General features: G+C 46.0%; 1 protein-coding gene across 1 annotated transcript; it reads right to left on the reverse strand.

Annotated features, from left to right (window-relative positions):
* Nucleotides 1-993: 993 nt before the first annotated feature.
* INO80C (INO80 complex subunit C) lies at nt 994-18,649 on the reverse strand. Its single transcript, XM_037033019.1, has 5 exons — nt 18,423-18,649; nt 8,083-8,193; nt 7,103-7,214; nt 6,070-6,137; nt 994-1,266 (listed from the first exon to the last, which is right to left on the reverse strand). Exons 1-5 carry the CDS (start codon nt 18,576-18,578, stop codon nt 1,135-1,137), a joined length of 579 nt encoding a protein of 192 aa, XP_036888914.1. The 5' UTR covers nt 18,579-18,649; the 3' UTR covers nt 994-1,134.
* Between the last annotated feature and the right edge of the window lie 13 nt (nt 18,650-18,662).

Below are 18,662 nucleotides of genomic sequence, written 5' to 3' on the forward strand. Positions count from 1 at the left end.
TATAAAAAAATGTGTATTTATTCTTATGTGTTCAAACTTCAGTCACCCTCAAAGTACTCTCCATTTGATGCAATGCAGCTAATGAGACTTTTTTCCACTGCTCAGAACCATTTTTGAACTCATTGATTTTAATACCTTTTAGTAGTAAAAGGTATTAAACGGTATTAAAAATGCTATTTTTGTTTCATCTTTTCAACATGGACAATGTTTCCCTTTGAGGACTTTCTTCATCCAGGAAAGGAAGTCATTTGGGGTGAGATCAGGTAAATAGGGAGGTCGGGAATGGGGGGCTTGTTGTTTCTGGTCAAAAACTTCTGAATATTCAGTGCAGTGTGGGCAGGTGAGCTTGTAAATCACCCATCACGAAATGAACAAATGCACTAAAGTCTTAAAAAAAAAAAAAACACTGAAGCCAAACATAGCCTCTCACAACAACACCAGCTGGTACACTGGTACAGATGGGTGCCTAGAACACTCACCTAGCGAAGGAAGCCTGTACTTATTACAAGGGGCCCTCCCTCCAGAAGATAATTCTGGTTTGGGACTTTTGTTTGTTTGTTTGTCTTTATTTTAAGTCCCCCCTTGTATGTTTCTCTCGGTTGAGTTGGCTGGAAGAGGGGCTGATTCGGAGGCTGAGGCACAGGCCCAGTGTGACAGGGAGAGTTACTCAGCCCTTTCTTCTCGGTTCTAATTTTGGGCCTCCTCCAAATATTCTGATCAAAGAGAAAGACTAATGTACTCTAAAGAAGGAGTCACTGGGATCAGGAATAATCCAGTTCCGTTGTCAAGATTTATTATACAGCCTTTAAATACGTTATAAGAGAGTTTAGAACTATGAAGCAAAAATTCGAGGATGCACTTGGGTTAAATTAAAATAAGCACAATTTCCTATTTTCTTATAAAATGACTTTACTTGAAGCAACAAATGAAATATAATTTAACTCAACAGGAAATATCACACTTGAAGGAAAAACAGAGAAAAAAAACCTTCAATGAAAGCCAGACATTCCTTCCAAGGCACAGCACTGACATTTCCAGATTGACAGCAGAATGAGTGTGTTTCCATGAAACAAAATTACGTGTCCAAAGCCTGCCTTTGAAATCGTTTTCCACTTCACCTCCTCTTCTCAAGCGTCAGGGAACGATGCTAGTGGCCTTTCTCAGGGCCAGGTAGCCGGTGACAACATCAGACGGCAGCCTCCGAATGTAGGAAAACTCTTCGATGCTGCTGAACCGTAACTTGCTCTGTGGATCAGTGTAGTTGGCCTGGGTGGGAAACAGACACAGAGGAGGGCAGAGCTGGAGGTGGGGGTAGTGAATGTTTTAAATTCAAGTTTAATTTTTTTTCTATTGTACTGAAAGTGAAATAAATCTTCATCACGTCTTTGCTCTGTCACCAAGGGCACCAAACTGCTCACTTTGGTGAAGAGGCGTTAACCCTCCCAGACTAGAGCAACGCTTCAGCGGGAGGAAAAGGAACAACCACATCAGACACCAGACTCTTCTGGTTCGTGCCATAGGGGCTACAAGCAACGCGGGTCCAACACTGAATTATGGGGATCACCCCTGCCTTCAAACTGCCACCTGCTTCAAACAAATGTCCCAGATCTGTCCCCTAAGCAGGGCGCAGCACCTCCATGCATGCCGGCACACCGCCCTTCCCTGCTGCCCTCCTCCTACTCCCAGTGCACTCCTCTCCCTCTCCCACTCTTCTGCCCGCTCCCCGCGCCATTTCCATGGCGGCCTGGGCTCCACTGCAGTGCTGGATCGGCCACCCACACCCGCTCTTCCACTGGACGGACAGCATCCCACTGCTGCAGCCAGTCACCTTTGCAACTTGCAATTCTGGTCATGTCCCTCTTCAGGAAACCTCTCAATGGCTCTTTTCTGTCCTCAGGACAAAGGCCCAAGGCCTCGGCGTGGCTCCTCAGTCCTGCCAGCTCTTCCTCAGCCACATGCCCTCCCTTGTGCGTTCCGACTTCCAAGGCTCTAAGTCCCTCCCTCCCGCCAGGCCCCACTTGCCCTTTCCTTGGAAGGGGCCCCCACCCCGGCCCTCTGTGCTCAGTAATCACCTGTTCATCCTACAACACTCCACCCCAAAGGCTGATCACCAGGGAAGCCTTGCCTGCCCCGCACCAGGACCAGGGGTCAGTACCCCACTTTCACCTCAGCACATGTGCCTCCTGTGCCATATGCTTGTCTCTGCTGCTTTTTATTGTCACCATGACTCTTTGACTACGACCTACTGTGCTCTAAGGCTCCCTCAGGCAGGACCCCTGAATTTGGCTCCTAGTGCAACGCAGAGCACACAGTAGGCCTTCAGTCAGTGTTTGTACAGGAAATGATAAATGAACCAACAAATGGACGATTAGACCATCAGAGAAGAGAACTCGTTTCTCACTGGCAGATCAAAATTCTTTTGATCTGTTTTTCCCATGTGCAGAGAGAGGGGTGGACCTAAGTCACTCACTGTGCACCTCAAGACACACACACGGCCTTGAGGTGCACAGTATGCACAGATTTTGAAACGAAGACATGAGGGTGAGTCATTTGGAGCTTCTTTAAAAAAGTTATGAGATGCCATTAAAGTCTAGACAGATAACATCCAATTACTCAAGTGCGGATTGTTTGGTCCTCGGTGCTCATCTCCGTGGACCTAGCCGCAGCAATGCTGTGATTTAATCAGGGAGGGGCTGGAGGCACTGCAGGCTGAAGGGAACTGAGTCATAGGTTTCTCATAAGCTAACCGTCTTCAGTTCTGCCACTGGGGATCTCCTTAGGTATTTAACGGCTTCCCGTCAGGAAAATGAGATTATTTCTAAAAATTTAAGATTAATTAAAGCTCTGTAAGAAATAAAACTTTGATCCTGTGGTTTGATCTAGATACTGCTTTTCTGTAACCTAGGACAGTAATATGAGGAAGGCTTAAATAGGAAACAGCAGAAGTGGCTCCTGAGGCTCCTGGCCACGAGGCAGTCAGATGAACTGACTGGCAGGGGAGGCTGCCCTGCAGTTCCGAGCAGGGGCGCAGGCATGCGCATCTGGCTTTGATCATCTGGCCTCCCTCTACGAACCAGCCTGGCCTGGCTCCATTCCTGTGGCTGCCTCACTCCTACCACCAGACTGAGCTGAGCCAGCCCGCCCAAGTTCAACCTCACTGCCGAGAAGGCTGCTGAATAAATAATGCGGCATACACAGATACTGTGGCACTAAGAAAGAGGTCACCAAGAAGAACTTGCACAGGCCAGACCTGACCCAGTGTTCTGAACAGAGGGGAGGACGCAAGTGACACCGCAGGGCTGGACCCTCTTCCGGATTCCATCCCTGGAGCCAAAGGAAACAAAGGCCACCCCCAGAGGGCAGGCAGCAAACAGCTGGACCCTCCTCAGGCCCTCCTCGCTGGGGGGTCTCTCCCAGAGCCACAGCACCTTCCCTGGCTTTGACACGAGGACTAGCCACAGACGCGGCCCTCATGTCTCCAGTCTGGCACTTGGCTGGCCGGGAAAAGGTGGCTCAGTATAAACATGAGCTGGGCTTTACTTTTTAATTATGCAGCTTTAATTTATACATATAACAGATGAACATATTTTCCTCTAAAAAAGAAAAGAAAAAGAAAATATTATGAATATAGCTAAAGTCCCTTTCTATCGCCACCTACCATCCAAAACCCTCTGCCTTCCCGAGGAAACCACTGGTAGGTGGGCACCCTCCCAGGCCTTGTGTGTGTGTGTGTGTGTGTGTGTATCCTTACACACACATATAAACACACCAGAGAAATGAACCTGTGTTTTTCTATAGGTACATGCTGATTTTTACTCAGGTGGTACCACGCTGCCTGCACTCCTCTGCACCTTTCAGTAAGCAACATATCTTGGGAGTTAATCCAGGTGGTTACATATACATCGAGCTCACAGAATAGTATGAAAACACCTGCTGCCCCAGAGACTGACCTTTATGTTGTCCCCAATATTTTGCTAATACGTATTCTCATAAGCATTTCTGCATGAGGCTCCTTGAGCGCACTGTTCCCCAGGGAACTGTCTGGAGGGTAAATCCTGGCTCAAAGCAGCAACGAACAAGGATATCCATTTCTCTGTGTTGGTGACAATGTATACACTCAAATGTCTTCATTTCTTCCCCACCTGATGAATCTTTTTCCTAATTTTCAGTGACCTTGAACATCTCCTTATTGATCATGTATATCTCCCCCTTGTAATTGTCTATTTATATCCTTTCAGCCAATTCTTCTATGGGTTTATTTTTAAATGATTTGGAGTTCTTTGTATATTCAGAATTTCTTAAATCGTGCATGCAGTGGGGCAAGAAGTTTTAGGTTTTATATAACCTGACAAGTCCGTTGCCAACGGCATAGGGGCCTTCTCACAGTGCTTCTCCTGCCTCCTAGTGTGTGAAAGCCACCGCTCTAGCAGATGAGCTGCCCGACAATGGTGAGGATAAAGCCACATCCTAAGCGACCACTCTCAAGTCTGGCCAAAAACCGTGGCTTCTACCAGCTTGGCAGAAAATGGCACAGGGAGAAATTTCCACCTGCGGCCAAAACAGAGGAACTGGTGCCAAGCCAGCCCTCCCGCCACAAACAACTATTAAAAAGGGTAAAATGTATGAGGCAACTATTTTCAGGCAGCAGATATGAGACAGCAGGAGGCTACAACATTTCTCTCAAGGTGAATCCCATCAGGGGACCCTTAGGAGATACGTGCCATGGATGGATGCATAAAGAACCCACCACACACATGCACACACATGCACACGCATGCACTTATGCACATGCCATTTTATAGTGCTTCTACTCTATCATTTTTTAGGGTCATTGTATTTAAGGATCTCTGTTTAAAAGTTTGTATTATACTGAGGAGTGTGTGGCTCTCTGAAGGAAAAGTTAAAATAGGTGACTAATTCGGAGTATAACTAACGTTAATTTCAACTAAAATTACAATAAAAACTCAAATCCTTCCCACTGTAAATGTGTATTATTTAGTCAGTTTGTTACAGATGTTGGAGTCATACACTTTCATAAAAATGTAAAGTACTTAAATGATGTAGATGAATTTCTAAAAGTGAAGTGACTCATTTCTACAGTTATGAAAAAAAGCGCCACTTCCAAACTGAACAGTGATGAAAAGGATGAAGAGGTGAGCCGAAAGTTCCACCTTTCATCTGCATTCTGAAAAGAAAGAAATGAGGCTCCCTGAGGTTCCTGAGGTTCAGCGACTTGTCCGAGTCCCACTCATCCAACTACACTGCTGGTTTTCAACCTGGGTGCCCCAGAAGCACTTTAGAGGTCACTGCAGTAGTGGCAGTGAGGAGAAGGACAGAGGACCAGACCCACACAGGAGCACAGTGGGTGGGTGGGCTCCAGGGGATTCTGTAAAAGACTCCATTTGGAAAGGGGTTCTGGTGTTTAAAGGTGTTTGAAAACCACTGTGCCTCTTTAGAGAAGTTTAAGTGTTTTTGTCTTTTTTTAATTTTTAAAGACTTTATTTTATTTTTAGACAGAGAGCAAGGGAGGGAGGAAGAGGGAGAGGAACATCAATGTGTGGTTGCCTCTCACACACATGCCCCTTCCTGGGGACCTGGCCTGCAACCCAGGCATGTGCCCCGACTGGGAATCAAATAGGTGACCCTTCGGTTCTCAGGCTGGCACTCAATCCACTGAGCCACACCAGCCAAGGAAAGTTTAAGTATTTTTTAAAGAGTACAATCATCTCTAAAATGCAGAAGTGTGTGGAAACTGGGTCGGTAAAAGGATAATAGGTTTGTTCATGTAGTTAACATGGTATATATGAAACATCCTTCCCATAAGCACCGGGAGGGGACGTGAAACGTGGGCCTCCTCCTTTCCGGAGCGACGCTCTCTCCGGGCTGCCCAGGGCGCAGCCTCTCTAGAATGAGTACGGGACACTTCAGCACTAGCCATGACCTCGGCAAAGGGTGCGGGCTCCAGGCAGGGCAGGCGGTGGTCAACACTCAGCACTGTCTAAGTGGATGGTACTATGAAATCTTCCTCCCAATTCCACGTTAAAGACACAGAGATGGAATTATACTTACAAGAAGACCTGAAACATCAGAATATTTCTTAGCTGGTTTGAAGGACGGAGGAGCATCAATACTGAAGTCTGAAAAAAAAAGGAAAAAAAAAAAAGAAGATAGGAAAACTGGCTTTAAAACATTCAGATGCCTTCCCTTTTTATCTAAAATACTGTTTGAACAATAAAAATAAAAAAACACTGTTTGATAATATTTCTGAAATTTTTCCTCTGTGATGAAGTACTCACAGAGCTCTCTGGGGGAAACAGTGCAATATGCCACAGGCCAGGGGCAGGCTCTGCCTGCCTTTGCCCTGTCCCCAAGGACCCTCAACTCCAGCAGAACCACCGGAAAGCTCGTCTGCCCACAGGCTGTTTTCACCGTCTCAGGCTCCGTGGGCTGACGTGATGAGACGCCAAACAACCCACTGCTTGGATCTCAGCATCTGGATACTGGAATGTCCACACCCTGACAACTGACTAGCTCACTTGTCATCTATCTGAGTCACCTCCATGAAAGATGTGCAGAGGGACCAGAGCTGAAGGAAACTTACCTGTACTTTCCAGTGAAGCTCTACAGAACATATAACAGTGCTTTACAGAGGTTTGGAAACACCACAGCATAGAGCATTTACTCTGAAAAATATTGGCTCAGAGAGTAAAACTTGAAGAGCTGGCCTTTAAGCTGGTTGTTAGCAAACCTCCTAAATCTGGGGCAACCTGGTTCTTGGAAACAAGGTTTAAGAGTAGACTTCTGAATAAGTATGTCAATCAGAAACACCAATGTTATTATATCAGGACTTATTTCTCCAGATTGACATTAACAGTGACACTAAAAAATACATATCCATGACAACACAGATTCAATACAGATACAGTTATGAGGAAATATACATATAATCTCCCTATATTGATGCCACAATAAGGTTCCTAAGCTAAAAATTATACCTAAGCTGAATTATACTTTAATTCAGCAAACACAATGACTTAGGTTTGTTGTAAGAAAGTCCCCAGTCTAAACATTATAAACCCAAAGAAGACACTTAACAGCTCACAGTTAGGATCGTTCAGTTGCCACGGCAATGCCCTTTCAGAAGCAAGAATTTGTTTCAGGTTCTTCCAGGTTCTATTCTTCTTGCCAGCTACTGCACCGCCATGGCCAGAGTGCTTGCATTAGAAGCATGAATAGGAAGAAACAGAATCAATGGAAAGCATCATTTCAGAATCTGACATTTACACTTGTTCACATCTGTAACATATCCTTAATTCTATGAGCAATCATCTGTACCCCTAAGCCTTTTTTAAAAAGTGTTACACTGTACACTTTAGTTTTACTTATTAAAAAAAACAATGCTTTTGGGTTGTCAACATCCATGAGTTAGTTGGTGATGGAGTAGAAATAAAAGGTTATTTTTTTACACGCACACAGAAAATCACATCCTTTATTGGGTCTAACTTTATAGAATTCGCTCATGAATTTCCTATTACTTTAAAATAAATTGACTACAAAGTTAGATTTAAACTCATTTGGACCACATCTCTAAGCTCTTTTCTGAGGGCAAGTCTCCACCTTGCAAATTACTGGTGACCCTGGAAAACCCAAGTACACTTCAATCATGGCATGGCAAGCCTTCTGGAATATTTTTTCCTTTTTGTCCTATGAGGATGACAAAATAAATTGGAAAAGAATAGCACAATCTGTTGCAGACACTGGCAATACTGTATTTTCAAAACCAACCAATGAAAAAATAAACTTTTAATGGTGTAATATGAACCACTGTAATTTATCATGCCCCTAAGAACGAAAGGACAAGTAGCCTGTTTCTACTTCACAGTGCAACAGCTCACATTTACTTAAAGGAAGGCTCTTCTCCCCTTCCCACCCCTCCCACAAAGCCCGTGGCAGAGAATGTGGCAACTTGCACTGATGGATGCAAAGGGGGCACCGGCGCCACCTGGGCTGCAGGCCCAGCATGATTAGAAGCCAAGGTTTGGTTGTTCGCTTTTTAATTAATGAAATACCTTAGATGCTTACCACAAAGTTGGGATCCTTAAATGGCAAAGGTTTGGACGTTTTTTCCATAGGTCCAGCGCTAAAATCAGAGGGCACCATTTTATTCTCACTCATGGCTTCCACGTTGACACCCTGAAAACACAGTAATAATGATAGGAGGTCAGTATCTCGGGACTTGGGAGGGAAGACCGAGTGCCAGAGCCCGGCAGGTGGCCTGCACCAGAGGAAGGCACGTCAGACTGGCTGCAGCGCTGGCTGTGCAGTGGCCATGGGAGAGACAACCAGGACCCCAGCCGCCATGCTTTCCGGCCCCTGTGTGTGCCGAGCACAGGGATGGTGTCCTACCCAAGCTGGCTCACTGAACTCTGACGACCACTACCAAGCAGTGCCATTATCCCCCATATACAGAAGAAACTGAGGATCTCCATGACACCACACAGCCCCCTAGTGCTGCTGATCTTGTCAAGCTATGTCTTGAAACATTAGGACAAAAAAGGTGCAGCCCCTTTAAGGGTCCCATCAGCCAGATCCCAGGCTGGAGCTGGTATGCTTAGGGGCACAACAGGATGTGGGCATTCTGAGGGAGGGGGACAGACGGAGAGGAGGCTAGACTGTCAGCCGGCTGCGCCAGAGTGCCCTGACACGCCAGCTAATACGCTTTAGAACAAAAAACCACTTAAGCTAAGATTCACAAAGAAAAAGCAAGACAAAGTAAGAAATTGCTTCTGACTTGTAATGTAATTTCCAACTTTCCCAGACTGCAATAAACTGTTTTTTGATACATAATTTACAGAGAGAAATGCCCAGATCTTAAGCATAGGTTTCATGAGTTCTGCCAACTGTTCACACTGGTGTAACCCATGCCCTCAGGGAGCTATAGGTCACTTCATCACCCCAGAAAGTTCTCTCACGTCCCTTCCTAGTCAATACCTTCCAGCCTCAGGAGCAATCACTGATCTGATTCCTACCACATGACTTTTGCCTGTTCTAGAGATTCACAAGAGGAGTCTGACGGCATGTACTGTTGTGTTTGGCTTCTTTGGCTCAGCATGATGTTTCTGAGATCTCTCCACGCTTTTGCATGCATTGGCCGTGTGTTTCACTGAATCCGTGTACTGCTTGGCAGAGCAGTATTCCGCCATGTGGATGTACCACAGGTTGTTTGATCCAGGGTCCTGCTGATAAAATTCAGCCATTTTCAGCCTTCAGCTCTTGTAAATAAAGCTGCTGTGAGATATCTGCATACGCCTCTGTGTGGACACGTGTTTTCACTTCTCCTGGTTAAACACCTGGAGTGGAATGGTTGGGTTAAAGTGTATGTATTTCACTTTATAAGAAACTGCCAAATCATTTTCCTAACGAGTTGCGCGCTTACATTCCCAGCAGCAAAGTACAAGAGTTCTAGTTGTAGGAATATACACTTCACCCCACTACCCACGCCACCCCCACCTCCCCACAGTGCCATCCATGTGGGAGGAAGGGGAGTCAGGGAGACGAGGACCACTCGCTCTGCTGCAATGGTTCTCCAACAGTGTCTTCTCACACACCTGCCCACACTCCTCTCCAGCGTCTCTCCACATGGGGCTGAGCTCCAGCCACGTTTGGGGCCTGTCCTCCTTCTCTGTCCACGCCACCTCGTCTGTCTGGACTGCCCCTCACCTCATACTGCTCCCCACCTCATCCTGCCCCGATTCACGGTCCTTCCTAACTTTTCTCCCCTCCAGGGCCCAGCTCAAATGTCACCTCACTAAGGACTAAGAGGCCTCCAATTTCTTGTCCTTTTCCTACCACCTGTAGCCACAAATGATGTCTCTCTCTCTCTCCTCTCCCATTCCTCCCTCCCTCCTTCCTCTCTCCCCACCCCTCCCTTCCACAGTTCTTTCACCTCATCTGGTCCCTTCCTCATCTGTACACGTCAGGGGAGTGACTCTGTAGCGCACCTCTTGCCCACTCCATTCTCTGTGGCACAGTCAGTGACATACCTTAAAAGCAAGCTTGATGTCACTCCCCTACTGACAACTGCCCAGTGGTTCCCACCTCCCTAGGGACTGGGGACAAATTCCGGCCTCCTCTCCGGCCTTGCTTCTTGCTCCCCCTTCTTCCTGTATTTTGTACTTTCTGGTACAAAATCCATTGTCATTTCTATACCGCGCAAATAATTTCCAATTTTTCTATGCTTATTTATGCTTCACCAAAATTATTTTCTTAAGGATTAGTCAGACTTAATTATACTGCAAAGATTAGATTTAGCACTTGTACATAACTTTTATTGCACTTAGGATTTTCCCTCACACTCAGAGCATTTCTGCCAGGTACATGTGTCCTGGGAAACACAACTTAATGAGAAAGGCTTCATTTTCTCATCACATTTAGTCATTCACCAATGTTACCTGTGTATCCAGTTGGCAATGTTATTAAGTTAGATATATGATTGATAGTCCGTATGTATGTCTTAGTCAACGAAAACACAGCAGCTTTTGAAACAGGCAGGGAACAACAGAGCAGAAGCGGGGGCAAAGGAGAGCAGAAGACGGAAGGGGTCGAGTCAGAGTCAGAACGCACAGAGGCCTCGAAACACTGTGCTTCTCTCTGTGGCTCACTCTTCTGTCCCCTGCATCTCCCCCGGTGCCTGGCAGACAGTAAATATCAAACCATGAATGACTGGATGACAGACAGTAGTTAAGGAGCACGACAGCCTCGGTATTTAAGACATACACGCTCAGGAGTTCATTGTAAGGAACCGACTCTGGGTGGGATGCAGTGGCCAAGCACGAAGAGACACAGAAGGGCACTTCGGAAGCAACTGCACTGGGTTACCTATGGGGCACAGACAACAGGGAAGAAAGGACAGGAAGATGGGAAGGGAAGGGAGGGGAGTAAACTTCTCTGAGTAGACCTTTTTGTAGAGTTTGGCCTTTTGAGTCACATTGAAGTTTCATATACTAAAAAATAATAATAATAAAATGAACAAGGATGGGGCAGCAGACAGAGAAAAGAGAATACAAACAAAACCAAATTAACCTAACTATATTTGGAATGAATAACAACCACACTGTGGGGGGCGGGGGAGGGGAATTGATTTAGTGACTTTGAACACAGTATTCTGACAATACACCCTAAGGCGCAGGCACAAAGAACCATAAACAACTGGCAGGTTCGTTTCTCACCGGAGTATACACTACTTTACACGCATTCTAAGATGATGCAAACAAGGAACGAGGGACGGCTAGTGGACTGCACTAGCGGATTAAAATCAGAGGTTATATGAACCCGGTTTTTGACTTAGATCTGAGAGGGCTGGAAAAAATGAACAACAGGCACACCATTGTTCATATCCTGATTTCTCAATACTATTTTTCAAGAACTAGTGATCCTTGAAGAAATGGCTGATTCCAGGGCTGGCTCAGGGAAGTACAAGATGAGCCTTGAGGTACATGAATGTAAGAAAGCTATTATACCACCTTGCCAGGGCTACCGTAACAAAAAATTGCCGAGTAAGTGGTCTGAAGAACTGAAATGTATCCTCTCACAGTTCTGGAGACTAGAAGTCCAAGATCAAGGTGCCAGCAGGGTTGATTTCTCCTAAGGCCTCTCTCCCTAACTTGCAGATGGCCATCCTCTCACTGTTCTACATGACTTTTCCTCTGCACCTGTGCCTCTCTGCTGTCTCTCCCTCTTCTATTAAGGCTATTGGGCATACTGGACTAGGGACCCACCCTTATGACTTCACTGAGCCTTAATTACCTCTTTAATAGTTCCATCTTTAACGAAGTAACATTCTGAGGTGTACTGAGGGTCAGGACCTCCACATATGAATTTTGGGGGACAAAATTCAGTGCACAACACCACTCAAAACATGGGGGAGGTATGTTAAAGGACACGGGAGCCAGTTTGAAGAGTGGCCACTATCCGAATCTAGACAATTTGAACAACAAATTAAATTACGATAATCCAGAATTTATAAAGAACTCTTATGACTCAATGAAAAAGGGCCAAGATTTCAATAAACCCTTCTTCAAAGAAGATATACAAATGACCAGTAAGCACATAAATGGATGCTCAACATCTTTTGAGCAAAATGTAATTAGGAAAATGTAAATAAAAACCACAAGAGAGTCCTGGCCAGTGGGGCTCAGTTGGTTGGAGTGTCGTCCCATAAACCAAAAGACTGCGGGTTCAATCCCCAGTCAGGGCACATGCCTAGGCTGCAGGTTCGATCCCTGGTCCGGGTGCACACAAGAGGCAACCACATCTCACACCAATGTCTCTCTCTCCCCCATCTCCCCACCCCTCCCCCATTCTTCTCTTTCTCTAAAAGCAATGAAAAAATGTCCTCGGGTGAGGATAAAAAAATTAAAGCCATGAGAGATATTATTTCACACCCGCTATGTTGGTTATAATAAAAAACAATGATGTGTTAGAGAGCATGTGGAGAAACTAGAACCTTCACACATTGCTTGTGAAAATGTAAAAGGGCACAGTCACTTTGAAAAACAACTTGGTTACCTGTTTTCAGAGGCCAGCCTAACAGTGAATGAGCCAGGGACTCCGTAGAACCTGAGGAGGAAGCCATAACTGGCAGTCAAGTCACCTGCTCTTTGGACAGGTAGTGGTCCAGGGGAGAAGGCGGAAGCTTGGCTCACTGGCTAAAAGGCACATGAGGAGAGCAGGTCACCCACCAGTGTTATAGGAAGGCAAAGAGCCATTCTCCTGAGGGACCTCATAATGCATTAATAATGCACCATGAGCCTACATGGTGAGGAAAGGCTGATGGACATGGCTGCCAGCAGCCTCTGCCTACAGGGTGGCCTCAATTAAGTGAGAGAGAGAAAAACAACTCTAAGAACTATGCAGCAAGCATCCCTTCAGGGTAGAAAAACCATGACAACTAGGGACAGACAACTCAGGAAAACAAACAGAATGTAAAAGAGGCTTCCTGGGGCCAGATATACTTTAAGTTTCAACTTTACTGAGTTTTTCATAAAGAAAATTACTACTTATATAATGTTTCTTTCTGGGAGAAAATAAGCAAATGGAACCACTACAAAAGCAATGAGGAGATACTAAAGGGAATTGAAGAACCGGCCCCAAGGCCTCCCATGGTGATTACAGAACCATCCATAGAACGTGCCCAGCTCACAGCACTGCCATCTTCATGCAGTGGTATTAGCTCTGTCTCCTTCCCTAGAATTGCTGAAAGACAGCATTTCCCCCTCTCTGTTCAGGCCTCTTCCCTGAATCCTAGTTGTGGGGGGGCTCCTCCCCCAGCGCCTGCCCTCCCCGACCCCGACCCCATCACCACCGGGAATGAGAATAAGTCTACCAAGACACGATCTGCTTGGGGAGGGAAGGTGGCCGATCTCGAAGGAGAAGGGCCAGGAGCCTGTTCCTCAGTGGGCTTTTACTGGGTTTATTTGTATAGGGATACAGGGTGTATATGTAAAGCTCATCAATCATTGTCAGGCAGTAATGATGAAACAATAGGCAACATTCAAAGAACTATGAGGGCTTATTCTGAGTCAGGGTCAGGTAGCTAAAGGGCCATAAAACTTTGAGGAAACAAACTCATTTCATGCTTGGACCCATAACATTTAAATTGAGGGTATTAGCAAAGCAGGTTTCACAGGATTTTATGCATTCTTTCTTAAGCCTGATCACCCAGGGAACCCGCCCCTTCCAGAACAGGGCCGCACAGCCCTCCAGCATTGTTTCAGGCTTAAATCAGAAGAGGGAAGTAAGGCGGCCAAGAGATTAGGAGACTTCTTGCAGACAGAATTAGGACTCAGGCTCTGTCAAAGCTGAGGGGTGAGGATCCATCACCCCCTTTTCTTATAGCTCCCAAGTCCTTCACTGAGGGCCCCTTCAGGACCACGCCTGTGTTAGGTCATCCCTCCCCTGAGGAATCTTTCCTGCCATTGGCTAACCAGTCATCTGCCAGGAGCCAAGCAGAGTGAAGTAAGAGTGGGCAGAGGCCGCACCCCTGTCAGGAAGATAAGCTTTGTCTCCTTAGTAGCTTATGGTCCCAAGGTCTGTTTACTCAGCCTTAGCCATGGGGGATTAGTTTCTGAAGCCAGGCAGGGCAGTTCCCAACACCTAGCGGGTAAGGTCAAAGACACAGCAAAATCCTGGGAAGGAATACAAGGCATTCTTTTGACCTAGGCTGTTCCCAGGCCTGGGGAGACCTAGGAGAACACCAACAGGCAAAAGTGTCTCATTGAGACCCAGGCAAGTAGTGCTACCCCAGAGGCCACTAAGAAAAGCAGGGACCACAGCAAGTCCACGCGGATTAGAAGGTCTGGGAGCTCTGCAAGGGAGAGGTGCACCAGCTGACAGGTGCATCTGCTGAGAGGAAGGGGAAGGTGGTGGGAAAAGAGGGCTACAAGTTAGCATCACCATTCCGAGTAGCATGCCTGAGAAGGGTCAAAAGGGAATGAGGAGGATGCACTCGTGCCCCGATTTTCAAAACCGACCCCCTGCTCATTTGACCACTCCATCCTCTTCTCGTCCCTTGTCAGCTGAGAAGGGGCAGAGACAGGAAACCACCCTGACGTGGACTCGCTGCATCACTCCAGGGCTGCGTCCTGCCTCTGAACCAGCGAGGGCCTCTCTCTGCACAGGTTCCAAAAGAAGACCCCAACACAGGCCCAGAACTGGGTTTCCCTCCTTTCTTTCCTCTTTGCCTCTACCCTCATGCTACTGCACCCTCATTCCTCCCTTCCCCTGGGCTTTCTTCCACTGAGCTGAGACTCCTATGTCTACTAGAGACGGAATGAGAGGGAGACCTTCAGTCAAAGGGAGGATCAAGTCTGTGAGGCGAGGATGCAATAAAATAAAATTTAATATGAAGTAGTTTCCCATTACGAAGCCACTATAACACTGACAGACTTTATGAGATGACCTGTCCTGCCCCGAGACATGAACACCCTAAGAAGAGGAAAGAAGTAACACCTAGCACTAAGAGAGCTGATGTAAGTCCTAGGGAAGAGAAAGCTGGCCTGCTGTCAACGAAGGGTGCAAGCCTGCCCTGAATCGAGACAAGCCAGTGAGACCTCAGCTGCACCCAACTGTGGAACCCAAATAAATGGCTTCATCTCTCCAGACCGCATGACTACAAGACTGACTCAGACCTAAGGATAACTTGGGCATTCTGTCTGTGGTTGCCAAGAAAAGAAACAAACATCTTTTGTCTCATCACTGAAAAAAAAAAAAAATGTCCACTTACACCTATCTAATAGCATTCTAAATTCACATAGCTGACCCTCGTCTAAAAGTACAAGGTTGGTGTAGGTTTACTTAAAACCTACAAAGCAAAACTGTGAGATGCAACCTAAATATTTAATAACATCAATTAAATAAGAGCAGTCTATCAACACAAAGACAGGTTCATGAAATAATGCTAAGTGAAAAGCAGAATACACAATGTTACATGCCAAATACAGTGGTGAAAAACTACAAAGAAAACACAAATTATTATAGCTGCTGGGGAAGAAAATTGGGTGACTTTGTATGGCCATTTTAAAAATAGAAAAAAAGCCCCAGCTGGTGTGGCTCACTTGGTTGGGCATTATCCCGAGAACTGAAAGGTTGCCAGCTGGATTCCTGGTCAGGACACATGCCTGGGTTGCAGGTTCAGTCCCCTGGGGCTCTTCTGGAAGGCGACCAGTCGGATGTTTCTCTCTCACGTCACTGTTTCTAGTCCTCTCTCCCACCCTTCCCTCTCTCTAAAATCAAAAATAAAAATAAAATAGTTTTTAAAAAGAAAAAGAAAAAAAGGAACTTCTAAAATTTAACATCATCATGATTTTTCTTAAAAGTCAGGATAGAATAATTTTTTGTGTGAATAAATCAAAACAGTCCAGCACTCCCCGGCTGCTTACAGTGGAGTCCCTCTACATCTGCACTCTACATTAACCTTCTAAAGCATGGCTGCCTCTCATGTTATTTAGATGCTTTGCTAACTGCTTAACCATCACAAATCAGTCCATTACATGATATTCAGTATGTAGGTCAATTAGATGTCTCTGTAGATTTTATCAACTTGAGTAGGCATTTGGAAAGTCTAGAAGGCCCTAGGCTGATCTCACAAAATTCCCTCCGAAAGGATTTCCCTGCACACAGACTTGTTTATACCAGAGATCTAATTATATCTTCTAAAGTAGAGAGTGATGAATGATATCAAGAGAGACAGCAAGAAAAAAGTATGTGGAGTCTGGATGGTCTGCCTGGGTTCCGATTCTGACTCTACCACTTGGTAGCTGTGCACCCTTTGGAAAGTTACTTAACTTATCTATGCTCTGGTTTTTTACCTGTAGATTAACAATTCACAGAGGGTTGTTCTGAGGATTAAATGAGGTGGTACTTAGAAAGGGCTGGGAACAGTGCCTGGTATATAGTAAATGCCCAATAAGTATTCATTCTTATTTATCATGATTTCCTTCACTCTAGCAGGGTGCATCATGCACAAACTGGGAGGAAGTACTTGCAATGCCTGTATATGGCAAAAACCTCCAATCAAGAGTATATAAAGAACTGAATACTTTTTAAAGATTTTATTTGGAGGGGAAGAGAGCGAGAGGATGGAGAAGAGAAACATCGATGCGAGAGAAACATCGATCGGGTGCCTCCTGTATGCACCCTGACCCAGGACTGAACCCACAACCCAGGTGTGCGCCCGGACTGGGAACTAAACCAGTGCAGTGACCTTTTGCTTTGCAGGATGATGCCCAACCAACGGAGCCACACTGGTCAGGATGAACACTTGAATATCAATAATTAAAGAAAACACACAACCCAATTAGAATAAATCAGGCACTTCATAAAAGATGCTGGAATGGTCAATAAGCCTAAGAAAAGGCGACTGCTATCATTAGTAATCAGTAATCAGAGAAACAAAAGATAAAACAAAAATGAGATAGCAATCAGAATGGCTAAAATCAGAGGTGGATTATGCCAAGTGTTCAGGATGCAGTGACCGGAACTCTCACACTTCGTTGGTGAAAACGCACAACAGAACAATCACTTTGGGAAACTGTTTAAAAATGTCTAACTGTGTTAAGTACAGGTCTACTTCATGATCTGGCGATTCCACTTGTACCCATCTACCTAAGAGAAATGAAAGCCCGTACCTACTACACAGACTTGTCAAGGAATGTTCTGAGGAGTTTAAAAATGGTCAGCGACTCAAATGTCCATCAGTTGTGGTATATTGACAGAATGTACCAGATACACTTATACAGGTAGTAACATGAATGAATGACTTTCAAAAACACTGTTTCACAGAGAAACCCCAAGAGACACAAATGATTATGTTTTCTATGATTCCACTTACATTCTGTTCAAAAACACAATCTGTGGTGAGAAATGTCAGAATAGGGAGACAGTAATGCCTGGAAAGAGTCACCAGGGTAATTTCTGGGGCTCTTAATAAATAATGCCATCTTAATATGGGTGGTGGCCAAATGTAAAAGTCATTGATCTGTACTCAGGTTTGTGAAATTTACTGTATGAAAAATCACACCTTAACAAAGCATTGTTAAAAGGGGGAGCGGTGTTAATTACCAATGGAAGAAACAGGCGGTTGGTTAACATCTCTAGAGCATCATTCTGGGTGAACAATGCCACACCAGGTGCCGGAAGGGACAAAGTAACACGCTCCGTCTCTGCTCCTTACTGCTTTAAATAAAATGCAGAAGCCAAGACGCACACTCAGCTAACCAAGCCACTCCTCTGCTGAAAGCCCTCGGCGGGCATTTCGCCCAGGGGCAGCGCTTTCCGACCCCGAGCTCACTGATTTCTAGAAGCAGTGACCCGCTGGTAACTCCAAACACACTCAGGGACGGGAAAGCGGGATCGAACAAGCGCTTTTCTGAGAATGAAGGAAACCACCCACATCAATACATCTTAGTGTCCCTCCATGTAGGACTTTGGGGAGCTTTGCACCTCACAGCCACTCGGTAAATGTGTCGAATGGACGAAGGTGAAACTTTATAACCCCTGCTTGACTGAAGCTCACAAAATGGAAAGTCCTGAGCCTCGCTCTAAATGCCACCTTGAAGGAAAGAGTCGGACCTTACACTAACACAGCAACAACCTCCCCACCTCTCCTCAAGGGCAGTGCAAGGGGACAGGCTCTTTATCGAACTCCCACATGTCCAAACTAAAGGAAAAAATGTTTCCTACGTACCAGGGACTAACCCACGAAAAAGGTAAAGCCACAAAAGGGCGCATGCCCCCTAACTCGCTCTGCCCAGGGAACGCGCCCTCACCCCCGCCCCGCACGCAGCCACACAGAGCTCTCGCCTCGCCTCGCCCCGCCCCGCCCGGCCAATGCGCAGGCGCAGGGTCGCCGAACCAGAGAGTACCTGCGCAAAGCTAGAGGCGGGGACTTTTTTCTTCTTACTGGCACCATATCCCCCAGTGCTGCTGCCATTGTGGGAAGGACTGGCTGGCCTCTTCTTACTGTTCCGGGCCACCCCCGGACTGGCAGTGGTGGCCACAATTGGAATTTGAGCCGCCATTCCTACCCTGACCCTTCCTCGTCCCCCGACCACCCCACTGCTTTCCCAGTGATGGCCCTGGGACTTCCGGTTTGTGGTTACTTC

Source organism: Sturnira hondurensis, unplaced genomic scaffold (genome assembly GCF_014824575.4).
Source record: "Sturnira hondurensis isolate 20B ecotype Veracruz unplaced genomic scaffold, ASM1482457v3 Scaffold0001872, whole genome shotgun sequence".
Taxonomy (NCBI): Eukaryota; Metazoa; Chordata; class Mammalia; order Chiroptera; family Phyllostomidae; genus Sturnira; species Sturnira hondurensis.

What these genes read in the sequence shown, in the direction of transcription:
- INO80C (XM_037033019.1), bottom strand. Translation starts at nt 18,578, where the DNA reads ATGGCGGCTCAAATTCCAATTGTGGCCACCACTGCCAGTCCGGGGGTG. An exon ending in CCGCCTCTAGCTTTGCGCAG is followed by an intron (nt 8,194 to 18,422) that starts GTACTCTCTGGT and finishes CTGTGTTTTCAG; the next exon opens with GGTGTCAACGTGGAAGCCAT. An exon ending in CTGATGTTTCAGGTCTTCTT is followed by an intron (nt 1,267 to 6,069) that starts GTAAGTATAATT and finishes TTTCCCACCCAG; the next exon opens with GCCAACTACACTGATCCACA.